The 23714-nt window shown below is 52.0% G+C and overlaps 1 protein-coding gene across 1 annotated transcript; it reads left to right on the plus strand.

Annotated features, from left to right (window-relative positions):
• Positions 1-639: 639 nt before the first annotated feature.
• On the plus strand, positions 640-22074 carry PMP22 (peripheral myelin protein 22). Its single transcript, XM_054083422.1, has 5 exons — positions 640-792; positions 1532-1632; positions 2906-2996; positions 15321-15461; positions 20823-22074. The coding sequence occupies exons 2-5, from the start codon at positions 1555-1557 to the stop codon at positions 20987-20989; spliced, it is 477 nt and encodes a 158-aa protein (XP_053939397.1). The 5' UTR covers positions 640-792; positions 1532-1554; the 3' UTR covers positions 20990-22074.
• The last annotated feature ends 1640 nt before the right edge of the window (positions 22075-23714 follow it).

Consider the following 23714-nt stretch of genomic DNA (forward strand, 5'->3'; position numbering starts at 1 on the left):
CCGCCCACCATCACCCCCAGCCAGCCACACCCCACACCTCCTCACTGGCCAGTGCGGGGCAGAAGCAGCAGCAGCCATCCCTGGATGGGGATAGAGATGGGGATAGGGATGGGAAAGGGCAAGGGAAAGGAGACAGAGATGAATGGGACAGGGGAGGAAAGGGAGGAAAGGGAGGAAAGGGAGGAAAGGGAGGAAAGGGAGGAAAGGGAGGAAAGGGAGGAAAGGGAGGAAAGGGAGGAAAGGGAGGAAAGGGAGGAAAGGGAGGAAAGGGAGGAAAGGGAGGAAAGGGAGGAAAGGGAGGAAAGGGAGGAAAGGGAGGAAAGGGAGGAAAGGGAGGAAAGGGAGGAAAGGGAGGAAAGGGAGGAAAGGGAGGAAAGGGAGGAAAGGGAGGAAAGGGAAAGAAAAAAGGGTATGGGAGAGGAGAAAGAAAGAAGGAGATGGGAAAAGAGAAAGAAAGAAGGAAGGGGATGGAAAAAAGAAAGAAATAAATAAAGAAGGGGTTGGGAAAGGAGAAAGAAAGAAGGGGAAGGAGAAAGAAAGAAGGGGAAGACGGGGACGGGGAAGGAGAAGGGCAAAGGGGAAGGAGCAGGGACGGGCCCGATGAGGCCGGGCAGCGCGCTCCTCCCGGCCGGGGCGCTGCCGCTTTATAGGCGGAGCGCCGGGCGGCGCGGAGGGGCCCTCCCTGTCCCGCAGACGCAAGTGGGGCGGCGGCCCCGGTTAAAGGGGAACCTGAGGGCGCCGCTCCCGCTCCGCAGCGCTGCCCGCTCCGCTCCGCGCCCGCCGCTCCGCGCCGTGAGTGGGGGCCGCGCCGGGGGGAACCGAGGGCAGAGGGGTCGGGGCAGCCCCTCCCTCCTCCTCCAGGGGGTCCCGAGGGGAGATGCGCTGGGAAAGGACCCGCGGTGGGGGAGCCCCTGCCCGGGGTCCGGAGGGGACACGGACGGGGAGCTCCCCCCGGGCAGAGGGACCGAGGCAGCCCCGCCGGGTGCGATGGGACGAGTCGGACCCTCCCCGGGGGTCGCCAGGGCTGGGAAAGCCTGGGGAGAGGGGCCCCCGAGACCCCCGGGTGGGGATGCCGAGAAGCCCCCCTTCCCCCCTGAAAGGGGGCGGCTGGGGGGGCCCCGCGGGGAGCCCTTCCTGGGGGGCCCAGGGGCTGGGATCCCCCCTCGGTGCGGGGTTGGGGGTCCCGCAGGGGGGCTGGGATCGATGCCCCCTCGGTGTGGGGTTGGGATCGATCCCCCCTGGGTGCGGGGCTGGGGGTCCCTCAGGGGAGTTGGGATCGATCCCCCCTCGGTGCGGGGCTGGGGGTTCCTCAGGGGAGTTGGGATCGATCCCCCTTCGGTGCGGGGTTGGGGTCCCTCAGGGGAGTTGGGATCGATCCCCCCTCGGTGCGGGGCTGGGGGTCCCGTAGGGGGGCTGGGATCGATCCCCTCTTCCGCCGCTGTCCGGGGGTCCCCAGTGCAGGCAGCACCTCCCGCTGCCCCCGGGGCCGGGCGAGCATCTCCCTCACCCTCCGCATCGTCTCCCGGTCCAGAGCTGCTCTCCACCGCCGCCAAGATGCTGATTTTGCTGCTGGGCATCATCGTGCTCCATGTCACCGTGCTGGTGCTCCTCTTCGTCTCCACCATCGTTAGTGTGAGTACAGACTTTCTGGGGGACCCGGGGAGGGGTTCTGGCATGGCAAGACCAGAAGGGGTTATTTTTATTCGTGGTTTATTTTCCACGCTGGCTTTTAGCAGCTTTTAGCTTTGTTTATTTATTTGATTTTATTTTCCTATTCTAGTCTTACTAACAGTGGGATTTTGGAGTGTTTCACACAGAAAGCTGGTTCTGTGTGTGTGCTGTTGGATGTCCCTGGTGGGTCGCTTGGTGCGTGCCACAGCAGGTGTGCAGGGCATCCCCGGGGAGAACAGAGAAGGGGCCGCAGCCCCTCAGCAAGTGGAGCTCCTTTGTGAGACGGGAAAACAGTGGCATCCCTGGGGAAGGTGGTTTGGGTGCTTGGCAGCTGCTCCATGCTGTTGAAGTCCATCTCTTCATGAGTTCATGGCCCGGAGCAGCTGCAGAGCACCTAAACACCTTGCGGGGGGGTGACAACGTTCTCCCCTCTCACAAAGGAACTGCACCTGCTGAGGGGCTGCAGCCCACAGGACCAGCACAGCCAGGCTGAGCTAACCCCGTCAGAGCCGGCTGGTTTGGGCACTGGCTCCTCAGCACCAGCAGGTTTGCCCTCCAGCCCTGTGCCTTTGAGGCTGGGAATCGGGCACACTCTCTCTCCCCTAACCCAGATGGGCTCCAACTGGTGATTTTTCAAAGCTTAAGCTTTGCAAGCTGCGGGATGATTGAGAGCTGAAGGCTGCGTGGCCAGAGGGTTCCAGCACTGTTCTCGGTTCAGAGCCCAGTTACCACGTCATCGGCTTAGGAAGAGTTCGAACGTGGTGTTTAGGCAGCAGTTTTGTGGAGCTTCAGAGTTCCAGGCTTGCTTCACCAGATGCTTCTTGCCCTTATTTTTCATATTTTTTTTGGTGGGGAGTGGTAACAGTAATAGAAGACGTTACAAAAATCTTCCGAGCTGTTAGAAATCACGTGGAAGCATTCGAATAGCCCGGCCAGGCAGCAGGCGAGGCCAGCAGAGGGGAGGGAAGCGCGCATCCCCCATGGGATTTGGGCCAGGTTTAAAAAGAATAAAGAGCTTCTGTTTTTCTGCCGTTGGGGCAACAGCAGCTAAAAGCAAACATCAGTATTTACTTTCCAAACCTCTTTTCTAAAGAAAAGCACGTGCCTGGGAGCGCTTGGCCGGGCAGACGCGTGCCGGTGAGCACTGGGGCTGCTCGGTGCCAAAGCCTTGTGGGGTGGGGGGGCACATAGCTGGCTGTCACCTCCCGGTTCATGGGCAGCATCTCTCTTGCAGCAATGGTTGGTGAACGGTGGGAATACAGCAGACCTCTGGCAGAACTGCACCTCTGGTACCATCTTCCACTGCCTGACGTCGTCCACGAATGGTGAGTGTTCCCCAGTCAAGATTGCTGCTGCTCCTTGCTTTTATTCTCATCCCCAGACCTGTAAATACAGGGAGTTTTGCCTCTGCGGATTATTTGGGATTCCCTGTTGTTTTTCTCTGCAGTACTCAAGTTGTGCCTTCCAGCCCCTTCTTCTCTGCTCCTCTGCTCTGGTGGGGAGAAGGCTCCCCCGACTTTACCAGTCCCTGAGGTTGTGTTGGGGCTTAGCAAGGGTACCAGGCTCAATGCCTATTGCTCTGCCCTGCTGCCCTTGAGCTCTGGGGCAGCTCCTGGCAGCACCGTGGTGGGGTGTTCAGCACACTCGGCCACAGTGGGGGTGACCTGCTTGAGCACTTTTCAGGGGTCTCCTCTTATTATCATAGAACCGTAGAATCATGGAATGGTTTGGGTCGGAAAGGACCTTAAAGCCCATCCAGTTCCAACCCTCTGCCATGGGCAGGGACACCTCCCACTGGATCAGATTGCTCCAAGCCCCATTCAGTCTGATCTTGGACACCTCGTGAATGTATAAACATTCAGCTGCCCTTGGAAAGGGATTTTCTGGAGGGGCCGTTTTCAATGTGCCTTCCTCTTGCTGCAGTCGCGAGGGTGTTTTAAAGTCAAGCCTGTCCCTGGAGGGCACCCTCTCCACTCTCTAGAGAGCTGCTGTAACCGGCTGGGTTTGGGCACACTCCTCGCTCTGTGGTTTGTTACCAAGCGGCATGTGCGGGGTGTGCCCAGCTCTCAGACTGCCAAACCAGCCCGCTTGGCACCTGCACATCTGGGATGGCTGAGCAGCCACGTCTGGACTGAGCTGAGTGTCACCCCGCGTGACATCACCCGTCGAGCTGATTGCTGAGGTCAGCAGGGGAGAGGTGCTTCCTAAGATGCCGTGACACAGAGTTTCCAGGGCACCCAGTGGTACTAATAGCATGAAATCTGTGCTCAGAGAGTCAGGCAAGCCTGTGCCTTGGTTTCCCCAGAAGGCTGCAGAGCTGTTTCCGGTGTTTGAGCTTGGGTTAGCCTGTTTTTTACTTTCCCATGGAAACAGATTCTCCCAGTGCAACCCTCAGTGAAACCAGTTGTGAGTCATAGCAATGTCACTGGGAGCACAGTCACACTATGCTGGAAAAGTGGTCCTGGCGTAGGAGCAAACCAGTGCCACGTGGTCTTGGCAAGGAGGGAAACAGTCACAGTGGAGAGCACTAAGTGCTTTCAGAGTCTTGTGGTGGTGGGACACTGTCAGAGGGTTTTGGAGATCCAGATCACCCTACTCCCCAGCCTGCTGGGAGCAAACCACTTGTGAGTGGCCCACCTGGGGAGGTGGGTACTGATGCTCACTCTCTCTCTTCCCTGTGTGGAAAGCAGCGGCCTCTTTCCCTGCACTGGTTTTGGTGGGAGTGAAGCCACAGCTGCGGGACTCTGCTGACGCCTGGTGGTATTGGGGCCAGCTGGGAAGCACCTGGACCCTGTCCCAGCCGAGGAGCCTTCTGGAGCCATGTCCTTCATCAGCAGTTGGCTGGGGCTGGCTATCTGCAGCTTAGGCAGGCGGCTTCATGGCCATTCATCCATGCTCCAAAACTGCTGACCTTACACTTTGAAATAAAAGGCAGCGATTGCCCCCTGGGTGTCCTGGAGCACTAAAGCCTCCCCAAATCTTTTGCTTTTCAAACTGGCACCACTTTTTCTAGGTGTTTCCAGGATGCTGTGTGTCAGGGAGCTGTCAGCGTTGAGAGGGACTTGTCCAAAATGCGGTTGGGGTGGTTTCCTCCACATCTCGCTGTCCTGCTGTGTCTCGTGACTCTATAGCGCCCTGTTCCTAGAAGCTGCTGAAAAAGAGGCTTCCCTCTGGATCCTTTCAGTGATGAATATTTATCATTAAAGAGGCTGTGTTCAAGATGGCAGTCAGGCAGCAGAGTTTGGTTCATAAGGTGCCCCAGGGGGCTGCTGTTTGAGTAGAGGTGCACTGTGCTCAAGTCTTACAGCTCTTATTTGTTGGCGTTAGGAAAAGGGCCTTTTGCTTAGGCAAAAGCTTCTGCCTCTCCACCCCACAGCAGCGGTGTGGGAGCAGTGCTGCTGAGGACCAGTTTCCATCTGGTAGGACCCTGGATGGAGGATCCAGAGCTCAACATTGCTGTAGGAACACAAAATCAAAAGATATTTCCTAGGCTTATGCCAGGCTTTTAAAATCTGTTTGTAAAAACAGAGTAAAATTCCCACACAGCATCCTTTCCAGGATGCACCTTCCCTCCCCGCTGCCCCTCTCCCAGCCTTTTGGTCCTGCCACCCCTGTGCTGCCAGGGGAGCTGCAATTGGACACTCACCAGAGTGACAGTGGCGATATCGGACAAGGGTGGTGTGGCAGGGCCACCTCTGAGGCTCACGCTCACCCCTTGGCTGGTCCTTCTTGTGCTCCCTGGACTCTTTTTCCATAGGAATATGCTTACTTTCAAAAACCTGAAAGCTCCTATACCAAATACCACAAACCGTTCCCATTTAAACCGCTTTCCAAACACAGGCTGTACATGCTACAGTGGGCTGGAGAAAGCCTTAAAAGCTTGTTTCTCTGTGCCTGTGCCAAGGACGGTGCTTAACAGTTAAACACTGAGTGCCAAGGGCTGCTCTGGCCTAAGAACAAGAAATCCTCGTTTGGGGATTTTGGCAGAGCTCGGTCTTTACGTAGAGGCAGTTTTTCCTCTGGCCATCGCAGTGGCCGCTGCAGCGCAGTTATTTCTTCCTCTCTTTTTGGAAAGGGGTGGTGCTCAGAACTTGGAATATATGGAATTTTGTAGGGCTGGGTCTTGTGTTTGCAGCATGGATGGGGTTTTGGGGCGGATGCGGCAGCAGTAGGGCTGTGATGGTCCCCTTGGTGTCAGCACAGTGAGGATGGATGAAGCCTTCTGTACCACCGCACAGGCACCCTTCTGTTTGGATGACCGTTATTTGGGTGCTGGAGCTGAACTTGCCAAAACCAAGTGCCAGCAAGGGGACAGGATTGGGACTGTGCTGGTAACCTGCTAGATCATCCCATGAGAATGGAATAAACAGCACAACAATCCAAGGGTTGGCCACGGGGGGACTGTTGGACTGTGGCTCCCCAGGACATCAGCAGACCTTGGGCACAGGGTGGAGGCGGTCTTGGTAGACTCTGAGCTCCCACCTCACCAGTTCCTCTTGGCGTGGCTTGAACGCCGCACGTATGTGAGGGCTGAGCAGTTCTGATGTCTGCGAGCACAGGGAGAGAGGAGGAAATGCCAGGTCAGGGAAGGATGCCCCCTTCTTCGCCTTTTACAACTGCCTGCTTGTTGCTTTGATGTCTGCATTTGCTTCTTAGATAATGACCTTTTTTTTTTTCCCAAGTGCCAAGAACTATGGAAAAAATGTTGCAATCTTTGCTTCGTTTGCGCTGTCAGACATTCCTGGAAAAAACTTATCTGAAGAATTCAGCTCTGAATCCCACAATTGTGCGTCGGTAGGGCTGTACGCCAGCCCCCAGCTGTGCAATCCCGCTGCAGACACAGGGCACATGGCCGGCCCTGAGCCACTCAAGTGCTCTTAAAGTAGATTCCACCCCAAATTTCCAGACAGTGATATTTTTTTTTCCTCCAAAAATGGCCTTTTCTTTCCACAATTGAATTTTTTATGCAGAGAAAATTTTTTAATTTTTTTTTCTGCTACTTTCTACTGCTCTTCCTCTGAGTTTGGTGCAAATGCTGAATCATAGAGTTGGAAGAGACCTTAAAGCCCACCCAGTTCTAATCCCCTGCCACGGGCAGGGACACCTCTCACAGCATCAGGGGGCTCAAAGCTCCATCAAACCCGTCCTGGAACACCTCCAGGGATGGGGCAGCCACCACTGCTCTGGGCAACCTGGGCCGGGGTCTCCCCGTCCTCACCATGAAGAATTTCTTCCTGATGTCTGAACCAAATCTTCTCCCTTCCAATTTAAAGCTGTTCCCCCTCATCCTATCACTCTGTGCCCTTGTAAAATGCCCCTCCCCAGCTTTACTGGAGCCCCTTTGAGTACTAGAAGCTGCTCTAAGGTCTCCCCAGAGCTTCTGAACAACCTCAAGTGTCTCAGCCTGTCCTCATTGCAGAGGTGCTTCAGCCCTTGGATCTTCCGACAAATGTGGGGAAGCAATGGAAAGCTCTACGTCAATCAGGATGTCCGTAGATGTTTTCCCTGTTGTCTTCTTACAGTTTCTCCTGTTGCTGCTCTGTGGCTTTGGCATGACTGCCTTGTTCACAGACAGGCTGGTGGTTTTGGGCTTTTTTAAAGGGAAAAGAAAACCCTTAACCTTAGGAAATTCTGCCAATCCTTGTGATTACTGTGAACTGTGTGATGCTGAAGATTTGCTGATATGATGACCACAAGCAAAACCCAGGTGGGTTGACCGGAGCAGATCTGTCCTGGACCACCTAGGCAGGCAGGGTGGACCTCTTATCAATGGAGTAGGCACTGCCACACACCAGGGGACCTTCCCTCTTCCAGAGCCCCTTTGCTCTGGCAGGCGAGACCCCAAGCAGCACTGCATTTTCTTTGTGCTGGAGGAGGCAGGGAGAGCCATCATCCCTGGCACAAGGCAGGGGCATCTGTGCCCTGACCCATCAGCTGTCCCCACAAGGAGTTGAGCTGCTTTTTTCCTCTTTAAAATGCAGGACTGAGGCATCTGAACCCATTGCTTTTTGCTCTTTCATCCACCCCAAATGGCTTTGCTGGCCTTCTCATTCTTTCAAACTGTTTCTTCTGGCAATGCTGGCACAGAGGAGGAATGGAGAGGTGGAGGTGCCATTCAACTGTCTGCCATCCTTTTTGTGGCTGAAAATGTTGTTGCACTGCAGCATTCAAGTCTTGCGGCAAGGAAAATTACTTCTCAGTGTCTAATTCCTTTATGGATAGTGAGTATAAAATATCTGAACAAAAAGAGGTAGGGGCACATTCCCCTCCAGCCCAGTGGAAGAGTCAAGACTGCACTAGCTGGATCTGTGCTCCTTGCAAGGGGGTTGGACTGGATGACCCGTAAGGGTCCCTTCCAACCCAAAGCATTCTATCATTCTATGAGTCTAAGACTTGGTGGATTTGTCAGTGATGAGGGGACCCTTCCTCAAGCAGGAGGGTGAGGTGGAGGCAATAGCCCAGTCACCCCTGCATGTTGATGTTGGGAGTTCAAAAATTTAAAGATTCAAATAGTTAATAAATTGTTTCAGCTATTTATTGAATGCTAAAGTCACCTTCTGCCCTTACGCTGTGCGTCTTGCTGAGTCTTGTGGGTACAGCGCTGTTGCAGCCCTTTGCTTTTTTTCTGCTGGGCAGCTGCAAACCAGCAAGAAGTTAACCTATATTTAAGGATGCTGAATTTTTTATAATGAAACCCTGTGGTAAATGCTGGACAGTCTGTGTCTATGATAACACACAGCCTTTATACTTGTGGTTCTAGCCGTCAGCTGCCCCCATCCAGCTTATAAAATCAGAGAATCATTTGGTTGGAAAAGACTTTTGAGATCACTGAGCCCAGCAATACCTGTCCATTACTAAACCATCCCTGAGCACCTCATCTGTCCGTCTTTTAAATCCCTCCAGGGATGGAGACTTCCCCACTGCCCTGGACGGCCTCTGCCAGGGCTTCAGGGCTTCACCACTCTGTCAGTGAAGAAATTTTTCCCAATCTCCAATCTTACCCTCCCCAGCATAACTTGAGGCCATTTCCTCTCATCCTATTATTTGTTACTTAGGAGAAGAGTTCAGCACCCTCCTCACCTGTTCTCCAGCCCCTTCCCCAGCTCCTTTCCCTTCTCCTGACACGCACCAGCCCCTCAATGTCTTTCTTGGAGTGAGGAGATTTGATTTGGGGATGTCTGTGGTCCAGCAGAGCAGGAAAGAGCCAGTTTTTAACCTGAGCACTTTGTGGTTTCTGGACATCCAGTTTATTATTAGTAGTAGATAACACTGGCCTAACTCAGGCAGGGTTGAGCCCCACTCTGCCAGCTTGTGGCTGACTGTAGCTCACCCCTTCGTTGTCTAAAACTTTGATGTATTCTAGGAGAATATTTTGTATTTCATATCAGTTTCTCTCATAACCGCGTTGCCTCTGATATGAAAGGGGTTTCCTCTGCTGAAAGCCGGGTTTTTATTGTTGCTTGATTTTCTTAAACAGAGCATCTGATAAAGAGAGGTAGGGAACTGGTGCTGGTTTTTTTCTCAGCTGCTCCAGAGCTCTTTGACTCCTGTTTTTCTGTGTAAGAAGGGCGTCAGTCAGGCTTCCTATCCAGGTGGGGGGCTTTGGCCCATAGAAGAGAAGCAAAAGTGAGGAATAAGGCAACGAGTAGGCAAATGATGACTTCAAATTCAGAAGAATGTGTGGAGCAGTCCACTGCAAAGTGCAGTGCTGGAAAGCTGGTGGTGAGAAACGAGCCCAGGTTGCCCAGAGCAGTGGTGGCTGCCCCATCCCCGGAGGTGTTCAAGGCCAGGTTGGATGGGGCTTTGAGCCCTCTGATCCAGTGGGAGGTGTCCCTGCCCATGGCAGGGGATTGAACTGGATGGGCCTTGAGGTCCATTCCAACCCAAACCATTCTATGATTCTATGAAACTCTTAAACCAACATTTTTTAGGCCTTGATGAGACTCTTGGGTGTCTCTATGGCTACAGGCTGTGTATTTCTGTGGCGTGCATGTGGGTCAAGGCATCACCACTCCCCATCCCTGCTCCTGGTGCCTGGACTTGAAATCAGTGGGACTTGGTATCTAAGCACTTCGGAGAACCTGAGCCTGAAATGATGTATCTACCACCTCTGCTCTCACATACAAGCCAAAAGGATGCCAGAGGCACCATGACAAGGGTCTTGGAGAGGAGCTGAATTGGGTGTCGTGAAACTGTTGGAAGGTGTTTTTCTTGATGCCAGCAGCTTTCTACTGCCTCAGCAGCACTGATGGTTGCCTCTGGGGGATGCGAGTTTTGAAAGTCCAACAGGATGGCTGCTATAGTCTCATGCCTGAACCATTGAGATGTGGAGGACAGGCCAGTATGAAAACTCTTCACATTTGAATGTGGCAAATCTGAAGAGCTGTAGACTTCCCGGCCTTGGGGACTTCTTCGATGGAGCTTTGAGGAGAAGGCAAAAGGAAGGACATGATAAGAAAAGAGGGCTTTGAGGGGTTTCATCTCCTTCTGAAAGAGCTACAGAAGAGAACCGGCAAGTCTTGGGCAGGAATTGCAGCACTATTCATTCAGTGCCTTCCCACAGTCCTGATGTTTCCCACCTGCTCATCCCCTAGCCCTTACAAATACCTTGGGATTTCTTTAAATCCGTCTTTTTGGTGGGATGTCCAGGAGTACCTCCATCCAGCATCATGGTCCTCTCTAGGGAATGGACATATGAGGAAAGGAGCAACTGTTGGGTACAAAGCCTTCTTTGCCTGGCTTTAGCAGCCAGCAGCCTAGGGCGCAGTCAAGGAAGATTTGACTTTGTGCCAGTGGGAGGTCTGAGACCAAAGCAGAAGAAAGTTGCAATGTCATGGAGCTGGATGTGGCTGACAATCTGTGATGCTGTCCTCCCAGCTGGAGAGATGCTTACTTCAAGCGATGGGGACATGGGTGACAGTGGGGAAGTCTGTGCTGTTCAGGAAGAGCACTGCAGGGAGCTGAGCATTTTTGCCTTTCTGAGTTGCTACAGTGAGTTGCCAAGGGGCAGTGATCCGAAGTTGAGCCCCAGAAGAATGATGGAATTGAGCTAATTGACCTTCCAGTACTGAAGGGGACTCTGGGAAAACTGGGGAGAGTCTTTTGATCAGGGAGTGCAGGGATAGAGTGAGGGGGAACAGTTTTCAGCTGAAAGGGGGCAGATTGAGATGAGAGTTCAGGAAGGACTATTTTGCTGTGAGAGTGGGGAGGCCCCGGCCCAGGTTGCCCAGAGCAGTGGTGGCTGCCCCATCCCTGTTCAGGGCCAGGTTGGATGGGGCTTGGAGCAATCGGATCCAGTGGGAGGTGTCCCTGCCCATGGCAGGGGGTTGGAACTGGATGTAGTTTGAGGTCCTTTCCAACCTAAACCATTCTATAATTCTGTAATATTCCTGCATCTTCAGTTTGCCTTTTTTCAACCATCCTAAGGAGTGTTTGAATGTCAAGTCCTAGGATTGTTGTAAGCCCCAGTGCTTGTGATGTGACCCATCTGCTTCTTAGAAAGGGTATAAGCTGGGTTCAGGTTCTTGATCGGACCTGGGAGTGTGAGCATCTGCTTTGGAAAGTATCTGTTCAGAAATCATCTTTTCCTGGCAGATCTGGGCTGGTACCTTTGTGTGAGGCATTGCAGGTGCTGTTTCTGACTCTGTTGATGTTTATTTTGCCGCATTGAGGGGGCAGGTTTTACCATGCAGATATGCTCATGAATTTCCCCTCCCTCTAGTTTTGTATATATTTCATGCTACGGTTACCTCCTTAGTGGATGTTTTCTTCCCCAGAAGTGGTTGCTTTTGAAGTGTATAGTGCAAACGCAGTTTGCAAAGGGAAAACACTGCATGCAACGTGTTACCATCAGCTGCAGGGCACAGCACATGGGGTGTGTAATTTAGTCATGTCATACAGTGAGGGTATAAGCTGATCCCTCAAATCATAGAATCATAGAATAGTTTGGGTTGAAAGAGACCTTAAAGATCATCTGGTTCCAACCCGCCTGCAATGGGCAGGGACACCTCCCACTGGATCTGGTTGCTCAGAGCCCCATCCAACCTGGCCTTGAACACCTCCAGGGATGGGGCAGCCACAACTTCCCTGGGCAACCTGTTCCAGGGCCTCACCACTCTCATCGTGAAGAAATTCCTCCTTATGTCTAGTCTAAACCTGCCCCTCTCCAGTTTGTAGCCATTCCCCCTCGTCCTATCACTCCATGCCTTTGTAAAAAGTCCCTCTCCAGCTCTCTTGTAGCCCCCTTCAGGTATTGGAAGGTGGCTCTCAGGTCTCCATGGAGCCTTCTGTTCTCCAGTCTGTTTTCTTCTTGCACTTTATTCTTTCTCATTGGCTGGGTTGAAAGAGGAATGGGGTGTCTTCAACAAAAGCAGTGAATTAAATCCTGGGGAGCCAAAGCCTGTCCTGTAAGGCTCTCTGCTCCTGGGCAAAGGTGTGTTTCTGCCTGCCCTGTCAGTCCTGCTCAGCTGCACCTCTGGTCTGGATAAAGCCTTTATGCAAGCTGGGCTGGAGCTTTGCTGGTGGGAGGTGGGTTGGCTGCAGTCTTCTGGGGGTTCAGCTGCAGTTTCTGCTCTAAGTTTCAATTTCTGCTCTAGGTTTTGAGTTTCTGCTCTGGATTTCTTTCTTTCACATTAATCTTTAGGGCAACAAAATGTAGTCCTCAGCATCCCAGGAGTGAAGCCTTTTCACTGCTACTCTAAGTAGTGACACAAGTGCATCAGAGCTTGAAGAGCTTAGGGAAATTCTGAATTTGCTTTGTAAAAACTTCATATTTTGTTTCTGACTGCCTGAAAAATGCTCTCAAAATGCCCTCGCTGGGTCCTCTCCGGAAGCGGTGTGCCGAGTGTTATCTGTCCTTTCCACTCGGTTTCCTTTTCTTCCTCCTCCTGAAGAACAAAGATATAAACAACAGAGCTGAAGAGCTGCAGGAGAAGAATGGAATAACCGACTCACTGCCCAGGGGAAGCCACAAATAACAGCCTGGCAGTAAACAGTGCTGACAGCCCTGTGGTACAAGAGGGCCCCGGGCTCTGTGGGAAACTCACTTTATTTTTAAAAGCCTATAGGTGGAACACAGCGCAAACAACAAAGGAGTTAAAAGCATGTGAGGTTGAGGAGGCAGCAACCCTATCAGCAGTTACAGTGGTGTTTTCAAATGAATTAGAGGCAATTAACAGTCCTAATGCAGCTGAAGGCTGTGGGGAGCTGGAATTGGACTTAATGGGAGTGAAGCAACTTGTGCTTGTGGGTTTCTGAGTCAGGAGCTGGGGCTGCTGCCGCTTGTTTTACAGAGGGAGCCAATAAAAGCCAACAAAGGGCTGGATGTGAGCAAGCCCAGAGCTCTGGTCTGTGGGATCAACTCGTGCTTTCCCTGCTCACAAGCTCATGTGGTTGTTGCTCTCTGGCTGCAGCAGAGCAGTATGGCCAGCTGCGAAACCCCACCGGCTACGCTGGGCTTTGCCCTCTCTCTCAGTGCCTGCCTTTATGTTCCTCTGATACGGCTTTTTACGACCATGGGATTTTGCAAAGCCCATATAAATCACTTACACTCAGATTGAAAAAAAGAAGAGGCACAGGCAGGCGGATGCAATTAAAAAGACAGCTCAACTCAGCTTTCCGTCTAGACAGACTTCTCCTAAAATAACCGACAGTTAGAGCATCCACCTCTGAGCAGAAAGGGCTCCTCTCTGGGCTGGTTCCAATGGCATTTGAAATCACAAAGGTTTTGGCTTCCTGGGTCCTCGGCCAAGCTGCGGGCCTGGGACTGGGCAGGTAGAATCAGGGAATAGTTTAGGTGGAAAGGGACATTGAAGCTCATCCAGTTCCAACAACACTGCCATGGGAAGAGACACCTCCCATCAGATCACGATGCTCAAAGCCCCATCCAACCTGGCCTTGAACACCTCCAGGGATGGGGCAGACACGTCTTCTCTGGGCAACCTGGGCCAGGGCCTCCCCACCCTCAGCGTGAAGAATTTCTTCCTATTGTCTAATCCATATCTTCCCCCCCTACAATTTAAAGCCATCCCCTCTCATCCTATCACTCCAAGCCCTTGTAAAAAGTCCTTCTCCAGCTTTCCTGAAGCCCTTTTCAGTATTTGAAGCTGCTCTAAGGTCTCCCTGGAGCCTTCTCAAGGATAAACAACACCAACTTTCTCAGCCTCTCCTCATGTGGGAGGTGCTCCAGCCCTCAGATCATTTTCGTGGCCTCCTTGGGACGCACTCCAACAGTCCCATGTTCTTCTAATGTTGGGAATTCCAGAACTGGACACAGGGCTCCAGATGCTGCACCTTGCTCTCTGGTTCAAATTCCGCTCTTGCTTCCCTGAGTGCAGCTTGTGAGGTTTCGGTGGGGAGGCATCATAACTACTCTGGGAGCAGATGCTGCTCTGGGCAGTCTCATTTGCTGCACCAGCTACTGAAGGTGGATAAGCTGAAGTGTGGCTTTATTTGAAAGTTTTGCTGTTTCAGCTTTTTGATGCAGAAAGCCGTTCCTTGTAGCGTGCAGCCGGGGGAGAGAAGCTGCTGGGAGTAAAACTGTGGCAGGAATGTGAGGCTGGGGCTGGGACTTCAGCGCTGCCTAATTCCCCCCTGTTTGAGGGTCCAGCCCAAAGCTGCCTTTTCTGCCTTTCACTGGGTAATTTGCACCTCAGTTTACTTGTAGTGAGTCCTGCCTGGCTTTTCTGGTGAATTAATCAATATTGCATCCTTAAAGACCTCTCAAGGAAGGCTGAAAATACTCATTTTGATCTCAGACTTTATAAGGGAAGGGAAAGGCGGAGGTATTTCCCTGGAGGGATTCAAAAAGCGTGTAGATGTGGCACTTGGGGACATGGTTCAGTTGGCATGGTGGAGTTGGGCTGACTGGGTGAGCTTAGAGGTCTTCTCCAACTTCAATGATTCTGTGATTCTATGATCTGTGACCGTGGCCCTGTCCGGGTGCTGGGAGGCACTGCCTCTTTCTGTCAAGCTGGGCAGCTGATGGGATGGAGCAGCATTTTGCTTGTTTATTTATATTTTTTTTAACGTGGGGAGTTACACACCCACGGAGCCTGGAAATAGCCAGGCAGTGACTCATGCAGGGGCTGGTTTAACTGGTCCACTCTGGGAGGCAGCTGCATTTGGCAGCTGGGGAAGGCTCTTTCCAAAAGGTTTGACTCTACAAGGGCAGAGGGTGTTTTCATGCACTATATATTTATTTTACTTCTGAGCTTGGCTGGCTGTGCCTCACAGCTTGTTACACATGGCTTTTATGTTTCTAGTACAGCTGAACTCCCAGCACCTGACGTGAAGCTGGGAGTGAGGATTTGTCTTGATTTCTGCAGGCTTCAGACAGGGACTAATGTCTCTGCTCATGTCTTCTTACAAATGTTCCATGAGGAAGTGCGTAGCCCTGCAGTTCATTTTTCCCCAACAGGCTGGTCCATGCACACATCATCCAAAATCCCCAGGCAGCATCATGCCCATGCTGAGGACCTCACCAGCTGATGCTGGACTGGATGTGACCACATCCCCTGGCTGTTAAGAGACTTAAAGGAACCAGGGGTGGGGTGGTAGTGCAGGGGATGATGCCAGGGCCACGGGCTCTGGTGGAGGCTCACCATCCATGCTGCTTGCACTGAAGTTTCTGTCTCTCTTTCTTTCCCCAGAATGGCTGCAGTCTGTACAAGCGATGATGATCCTCTCCATCATCTTCAGCGTCTTGTCCCTGTTCCTGTTCTTTTGCCAGCTGTTCACACTTACCAAGGGCGGGCGCTTTTACATTACTGGAATCTTCCAAATCCTTGCTGGTAAGTGAGGGCTGATCGATGGGGCTAGCGGTGGGTCCAAAGGGCTTTCAAGCAGAGGAGAGAGTACTGGTGGAACCAAACATACTCTTGGGTACCACTGGACTGGCTCCTGCATAGCTCAGTGAAGGGAACAGGACAGGAATAATTTGTGTCTGTTGAGGTCTCAGACTCCCTGGGATGGGGTCTGGCTGTCAGGACATGTTGTGCATCCAAGCCCTTCTGCTCTGGAACCAGAGAAGGTGCGAAAGGGTTGCCGCCCTGGCAGAGGTTTCGGAAGGGCAGGGTGCCAGAGCCACCAAGCCGAAGGCATTGCTGAGCCAGCAGTCCCGGGTGGTGGGGCAGGCAGGCTGTGGGGCTGTCAGACCCAGGGCTCAGCCTGCTCTTCCCACAGCTTGGGCTGGGACACTGAGGGTCCAGGATGGCTGCGTTGGTGTTGGGACCCACCTTTGCTGGCCAGGCAAGGTTTCCATGGCAGCAGGCACGGTGGAAGAAGTGGTGATGATCTCCTTTCGCTGAAAGAGAATCTGCTGGTTATTTACAAGCTTGCCATGATGGCAGCTCCCACTTCCCACATGAGCGGAGAGCGACTGGAGTGTGCAGGGTGAGCCAGCGGACTTGGAACAGCTACTATTTTTAACTCTTAAAGAACTCATTGCTGGCAGTGAGCCACAGTTCGTGTCCTGCTTTGCAGTTCTCCAAATATAGATGCTCTAAAGCTGCTGGCTTCATTTATTTTTCCGCATATGAATCCAGTGGAGAGCATTTTCAAGTGTTCAGACTAGAAAAATGAAGTAGTGCGATGAGGTTATGGCTAATTATGTCAGGCTGTCTGGGAAGGAGATGAATCATAGAATCATGGAATGGTTTGAGTTGGGAGGGACCTTAGAGACCATCTAGTCCCAACCCCCCTGCCATGGGCAGGGAAACTTCCCACTGGATCAGGTTGCTCCAAGCCCCATCCAACCTGGCCTTGAACACTACCAGGGATGGGGCAGCCACCAGTTCCCTGGGAAACCTGGGCCAGGGCCTCTCCACCCTCATTGTGAAGAATTTCCTGCTTATGTCTAGTCTAAATCTTCCCCTCTCCAATTTATAACCATTACTGTTTGGTAGAGCTTTAGATGCTGAACTAAAACCCACTTTAGGTCCGGCCAGCGTAGTGGAAAAACTCATTGGCAGAAGTTTAGAGCATCCTGTCAGCAATTGGTCTTCACAAACCCTTGAAAAGTTTAGAGCCAGCCTTTATTAGCAAGCGTAGCATGAAAGCCATGATAACAGTATCTGCTTGGCCATAATGCAGGGGATGAGTTCAGGTCAGTTCATCGTTTCTGGAAAGACAGATGTGTAGGAACCCATTACAGCCATGGAGACAAGGAGGGTAAATGGACATTAATAATGTAATCATCTGCCTGAGAGCTTATCTAATAGATCTGGGAGCTGAAAGCTTCTCTCTCCTGAGTGATTTCAAGCAAATCTTCATTCTCAGAGGAAGAGAAAATGGGATTGCAACCTCCTGTCCATGCTGTGCTGGGTGTCCTAAGGGGATGTAGCCATAGCCCTGCTGTCTCTATCCTTGTTGGGCCTGAGTCAAATGTCTCTTCAGCCACTATGAAGGGCAGGAAAATTATGACTCGATCCCCAAGAAGCTTCCCCATGACCTGGCGGACTCATAGGCAGAGGTCTGAGTCCAGATGGACCATGAAGAGATGAGTGCTGGTGGCCATCCTTGCTCACCCTTGTTCACCCTGGCCAGGGCTGGAGGAGGGTTTGGTGAAGCTGGGATCTTTGTGACCCTTAATTTCAGGGTTGTTGGTAGGAAACAGGACATGACTGTACCAGGGCTGCCAGGAGATCCCACCTGGAGGTAGGGATGACTTTAGTCAAGGGAGATGAACCTGATATGGTCTCCTGGCAGCTTGCTGTGGAAGGCCACTGCTGTCTAAAGCCAATGGAGGAAATCCATGTGACCATCAGGCTTTGCAGGTGTTCATCCATGCCTTGCCAAGCCCAGGCACTGCAAATCCCTGCTGTAGGTCTGCCAGGAAGAAGGTGTCCCACCCTCTCAAATGCTTTGTCCTCAGCTTCAGCAGAGCTGGAGACGACCTCCCTCCTTTTGGGAGGGAGTGAGGAAGCTCTTACTGAGGCCCTTCCTCACCCTACACCTCCTCCTGGAGTGATGTAGCTTGGTAAAGCTGAGGGTCTCCAGTTTTGGAGCCTGGACCTGAACTGGTGGGTGCCAGGGGCAGGAGCGCTGGATGCTGTTGGTGAAAAGCCAAGCAGTGGTGCACTGAGAGCTAGGAAAGAGGGCAGGGGCTGGTCTCCATAGTGACTTCAGCTGTGGCTCAGAGGAACGGGGGAGTGGAGATAAGGGTAAGAAGAGATGCACGAGGCCAGCTGGGTCTGTTGTGCAGCAGCAGGGCAGGATGCATCCACAGCATCTTCTCCCCACTGCTTGGAAACCAGCCCTGAAGTCTAGCTGAATTTGCCCTGATGGGATTTCAGTCATCACAAAGGTGTTAAAACAACTCCCCCCCCATCCTTGGTGGGTCCAACACATCCACAAGTAACTTCTCATAGATGTGTAAGCACAACATGAGAGAGACATTGGTTTGAGCCTCTCTGGGCTCGACCCAACCTTTCCATCACTCTCTCCGGGCTCAGCATCACTTTTATCCCTTCTCTCTCCTCCCTGCCACCCTAGAGCTGCTGTCCCCATGCAGTGGAGATGGTAGGCTTACCCTTGAGGGCTGTGCCTTCTACATGTCCCACAGCTTTTAGCAAAGCCCTGCATTGAAGAGCTGACCATGAGCATGCACCAGCACCCATCCCAGCTTGTCTGCAGGGCCAGAATGCACAGACCTGCAGGAACAAATTTTAGGTAGCATTTACCTTCCTGGCCTGTCAAAGCAAATCTAGAGTGTGTTCTTAAAATCAGGCTCTAATGTGGTCATAGAACCATAGAATCATTAAGGTTGGGAAAAATCCTCTCAGCTCATCCAGTCCAACCATCTGCCCAACCCCACCGTGCCTACTAAACTCTGTCCCCAGGTGCCATGGCCACATGTGGGGTTTTTTAACTCCTCCAGGGATGGAGACTCCTCCACTGCCCTGGGCAGCCTCTGCCAGGCCTTCACCACTCTGTCAGGAAAGAAATTTTTCCTAATATCCAGTCTGAACCTCCCCTGGCACAACTTGAGGCCGTTTCCTCTCCTTGTTTCTTGGGAGCAGAGCCCAGCACCCACCTCACCACAACCTCCGTTCCAGGAGCTGCAGAAAGCAATGAGGTCTTCCCTCAGCCTCCTCTTCTCCAGACTAAACAGATCGCTCGTCTGCTCCTCATAAGACTTGTTCTCTAGACCCCTCACCTTCACTCTTCATGGTGATGCGCTCTCGCTGTCATTGGTGCAGACAGCTGAATGCAGCTGCCCTTCCCAAATGTGTTCTCTGGACCAAACTCAGTGCAGATGCTGCAGAAACCGTCGCCTCCGTTTTGCCGCCAAATTCCTCATGCGGACAATTGCCGCTGTATTTTCTGCTGTCTGTAGGTGACTGGCGTGGCCGCATGCTTGTTCTCTATCCCACCAGCATCCGCGGACAATTGTTGTGTGCTCTGTGCATGGGCTGGGATGGTGGGAGTTGGCTCTTGTGCTTAGAGAATGGAAGCTGCACCAGCGGCGCGTTAACGAAACATATTCCCACTTGTGCACTTTCCTAGAACAAAGGACCAGTGTCAAGTGGAATTACAGCTCAAATATCATGGTGGTTAAATGTAGGTGGTCCCAAGGTCCGTGCAGGGGATTTGGAACTTTACTCCAACAACAGTCCCGCGACTGTATAATAGAACTGCTGGGATTGACTGAAAGAGCTTGTTTTGGGCAGAAATAGAGGTGGCTTTGTGTTGGCTCTGGGCAGTCCCCAACGCTGATGGGTTGGTTTTTGCAACAAAGCTAAAATGCTGCCTAACAGAGCTGGGCACAGCCAGACAGCCCTCGGGGACCTGCACTGGCCTGTGGCTGTCAAGGAGCCGGGGATGAGGGATGAACTGTGGGTGCAGAGGGATTTGCAGAGAGTAGGGGTTGCAGCTGGGCTCCTCTCAGCCTGGAGGAGGACGGGGGCTCACAGAGCACAGACCAGAGTGCCCTTGGCCCCAGCTCTGCTTGCCTGGGCAGGTGATAATGAAACTTCTGTGCTTTAAAAGAAGTGGGGTTTGTGTCTGACCTCTTGCAGCACCTCTGGTAGGGTGGCTCAGGCCACAGTCTGGGTTTTAAATAATCCACCCTGGGGAGCAGAGCTCGTCCAGAGCAGCAGCCCAGAGCTGGGGTGTACCAATGCTTCCTGAGGGATGAGTTAGCTCAGGTGATTCTCCAGCTTTGCTTGCTCCATAGGTTCCATTTTGCTTGCTGAACCTAGCAGGGATATCCCCACCCACCTGCAGCCAGGGCAGAGCCCACAGCATCACACCCCCCATATTGTACTGTAGTTCCCAGGAGACAGGGTAAAAAGGGGCAATAGTGAAAACAGTTTCCCATGCTGGTGTTGAGTATTATCCTAGAATCAGAGAATTGTTTGGTTGCAAAAGACCTTTGAGATCACCGAGTCCAACCATACCTGGGCACTGCTAAACCATAGCCCTAAGCACCTTGTCTGCCTGTCTTTTAAACCCCTCCAGGGAAGGAGACTCCACCACTTCCCTGGGCAGCCTCTGCCAGTGCCCGAGAACCCTTTCAGTGAAGACATTTTTTGAAATATCCAATCTAACCCTCCCCTGGTGTAACTTGAGACCATTTCCTCTCATCCTGTCACTTGTTACTTGGGAGAAGAGACCAATAACCACAACGCTTGTTCTCCAGACCCTTCCACAGCACTGATCCCCTTCTCTGGACACACTCCAGCGCCTTAATGTCCTCCTTTTATTGAGGAGTCCAAAACTGAACCCAGGATTCAAAGTGCAGTCTCACCAGCACCAAGTCCAGGGGGACAACCCCTTCCCTGCTCCTGCCAGCCACCCCATGTCTGATCCAAGCCAGGATGCTGGTGGCCGCCTTGGCGGCCAAGGTACCTGCTGCCTCGTGTTCAGATGCTGCCACCCAGCAGCCCCAAGTCCTTTCCTGTGGGGCAGCTTTCCAGCCACTCTTTCCCAAGCCTGGAGCTGCACGGGGTTGTTGTGACTCAAGTGGAGGACGTGGCACTTGGCGTTGTTGAACCTCATCCCGTTGGTCACAGCCCACTGATCCAGCCTTCCAGGTCCCTCTGTAGAGCCTTCCTACCCTCAGGCAGATCCTTTCCAGCTCTGGGTTCCCAGAAGAGCACTGCTCTGTGCGTGGCGTTGTTAACCCATTCTTATATGTGCTTCATTGGCAGGGCTCTGCGTGATGAGCGGTGCGGCCATCTTCACAGTGAGGCACACGGACTGGCACCAAGCCTCGGAAAACACCTCCTACGGCTTTGCCTATATCCTGGCGTGGCTGGCCTTCCCCCTGGCCCTTGCCAGCGGCATCATCTACGTCATCCTACGGAAACGCGAGTGATGCTGCAAGGTGGTGATGTGGCACGACAAGGGCACTGATGACGTCCATGGAGGAGGCGGAGGCGGGGGAAAATAGACGAGAAAACGGAAAAGAAAATTAACAAAAACAAAACAAAAAAAAAGAAAACCCTCCCACCAAACCCAAACCCAATCGACCCCAAATGGAAACACTCAAAGGGTTACTTGTTAATTGAAGATGTATATAGTATCTATGGTTTAAAAAGCCTATTTATAACACTTTTTACATATATGTACATAGTATTGTTTGCTTTTGTTGACCATACGCTATGTTTTAAAGCCTAAAGCAAGTGCCTAAGGAACTATTACTCCTAACAGTGTAACAAGAGCGTGGTGATTTTCTCTCATGCAAAATCCTCTTTGGCCTGAACTTTCTTTTCCCATGCCAGCCCCTATCCAACCACCAGAAGTCCCCAGCTCTGGCTGGTTTTAGGTTGGCAAAAAGCAGAATTAGGCCTGTTTATGCTAACCTGAGGGCTGGTCCTCCCTCCTGCCACATGCTGTGTTCCTTGTAACTAAAGTGCACGTCCAGATCTGATGGGAGATGCTTCCAAAAGGTTTGAAGGATTTTGGAGTGAAGGCTTTGATCGCCCCAAGTGCCTAAATGACTTATGTGCCTAAGTCCCGTTGCCTTGCCACCACACCCGCTGGGAATTTGGGCTTTTAAATCACTTAGGTGGAATTGCAATCCAGCGCGGGCTCTGTGGGTGCCCCCGGTGCTGGTGGGGCAGGGGTGTGTGCTGAGCCGAGCCCAGATGTCGGGGCATTGATGCTCCCAACCATGAAACGTGCTTTATCCTTGCCGTGGAGCTAGGCTGCCAATGAGAAAGAAGTAAACCCAGACTATCTATGAAATCAAATAACAGATATATGAAATGGTGCTATCTATTTACCATTCCTTGTATTGCTAGCCATTTAACCTTATTCACTGGAAATTCAGTTAACGATCTTGAGGTAAACAACAAAGCTAGAAATGAGAAATAATTCTGTGTAATATACATGAGCTGTAACTGCTTTTGTACTTAGACTTGCTCTTACTATTATTTTTAATAAAGCATTTATAACCAAGGTTCCTTTCTTCCCCCCTTCGTGGTCAAGAGGAACAGAAACAGCTCTGGGTGGAGCTCAGCTGCTGGAGCGAGAGGTCTGTCCTCTGTCTGTGTGTCAGCAACATGTCTGGCCATGAATTGAATGGGCACCTGCATGGACCCCAGGCTGCCTCTGAGGACTCCAGACACTGTGTTGCTGTTCTTTTTGTTTCATTTCATGTTTTTTGTTCTCTTTTTTTTTTTTTTTTTGCTTTGCTTTCCTGATTTTATACCGACTGTGTGGACTAAGAAGCAATGAAATAAAAGTCAGAATAACTTAGTTGCTTCTGCTTTTTGGCATTTTTAGGGGTTAGAGCCAGGCTGTGCTCCACCAGTCTGCTTGCCGGGCTGTCCGTGATGGTCTCTGTGATGCTGTGTAGCAGGTTTGTGAGCTAATTCCTGCCTCTGAGAGAGGCTGTTTGTGTCAGAGATGGGCTGTTTGTGTCAGAGATGTACCTATGTCGGAGGAGTAAGGCTTTAATGCCGGCGCCAGGACTGGAGCTCATGGCCCATGCCATAGTGCTGATGTGGGTTCATCTTTCTGCCTTTACCCTAAGGTGCTCCTGTGATGTGACCACCCGCTCCCCAAAGACATCAGCTGAGCTGTAGCTGGCAGGACCGCACTCATGCTGTCCCAGTCTCCTGAGCAGGGATGGCTAAGGTCAGGGTCAGCCACCCTGGGGGGATCTGGCCAGCTCTGCCACACCGCGTAAACAGCAGAAGCCTTTTTGTCCTGTGTGCCAAAACCCCTGGAGCCCAGGGATGCAATTGCGGCTGGTGGGATTAGCACATTGTGCACTGTACGCGCACCCATAATAGCTGGCACGGAAGCGTTCACCTTTCCGTTTGCTCATTCATTTGGCTATGAAATATCCGAGCTGATGTAGCGACTGGTGCTGGCAGAAACACAATGGCTCTTGCAAGGCCGCCTGTTGAGGCCAGTTATTAAGATCAGGCCAGACCCCAAAGCCCTCAGCGCAGCCTCATCCCAAAGGAAAGATGCAGGAGCTGCCTCTCACCTCCTCAGCCGCTCAGCGCAGAGCCCGGGCAGTGCAGTGTGACCACCCTGGCATCTGGCTTGATAGCTGAGGTCATGGTTGTCATCTTCCAGCTGGGAGACTTCCCCTGTGTGTTCATTTTGCTGAAATCCAACCAAGCCAGAGTCACCAATCGTACCCCATGAGCTGCAGCACTGGACCACAATCTGGCTCCTGACAGGCTTCACACCATGGACCTTCCCTTCTGAGGAGCAGGCAGGCACACAGATGTTTCTTACCCTCTCCTGCAGGAAAACTAAAGATGCCCTTTTCCAGTTTTGATTATTGCTCAGAAGGCACAAAAAAATTTGACTGCTGCATTTCTGCCTCTCAGTGGTCCATTCAATATATAAACAAGTGAGCAGCCTCAGTCTGTATCAACATCTCAGTGCTACACAGTTGCTCTGGCTCAGGGATGCAGTTTTGAAAGCATGCGGAGCAAGATGATTTTTGAAGTGGAAAGAAAGCAAAGAATTGAATCTCTTTTGGAAATAGTCCAAAGGGAAACTACCACTGATTTGCACTAGAATTGACAGCAGCCCTGAGGAGAAGGACTTGGGGTGCTGATGAATGAGAAGCTCAA

This window comes from Cuculus canorus, chromosome 18, assembly GCF_017976375.1.
Source record: "Cuculus canorus isolate bCucCan1 chromosome 18, bCucCan1.pri, whole genome shotgun sequence".
NCBI classification, from domain to species: Eukaryota; Metazoa; Chordata; class Aves; order Cuculiformes; family Cuculidae; genus Cuculus; species Cuculus canorus.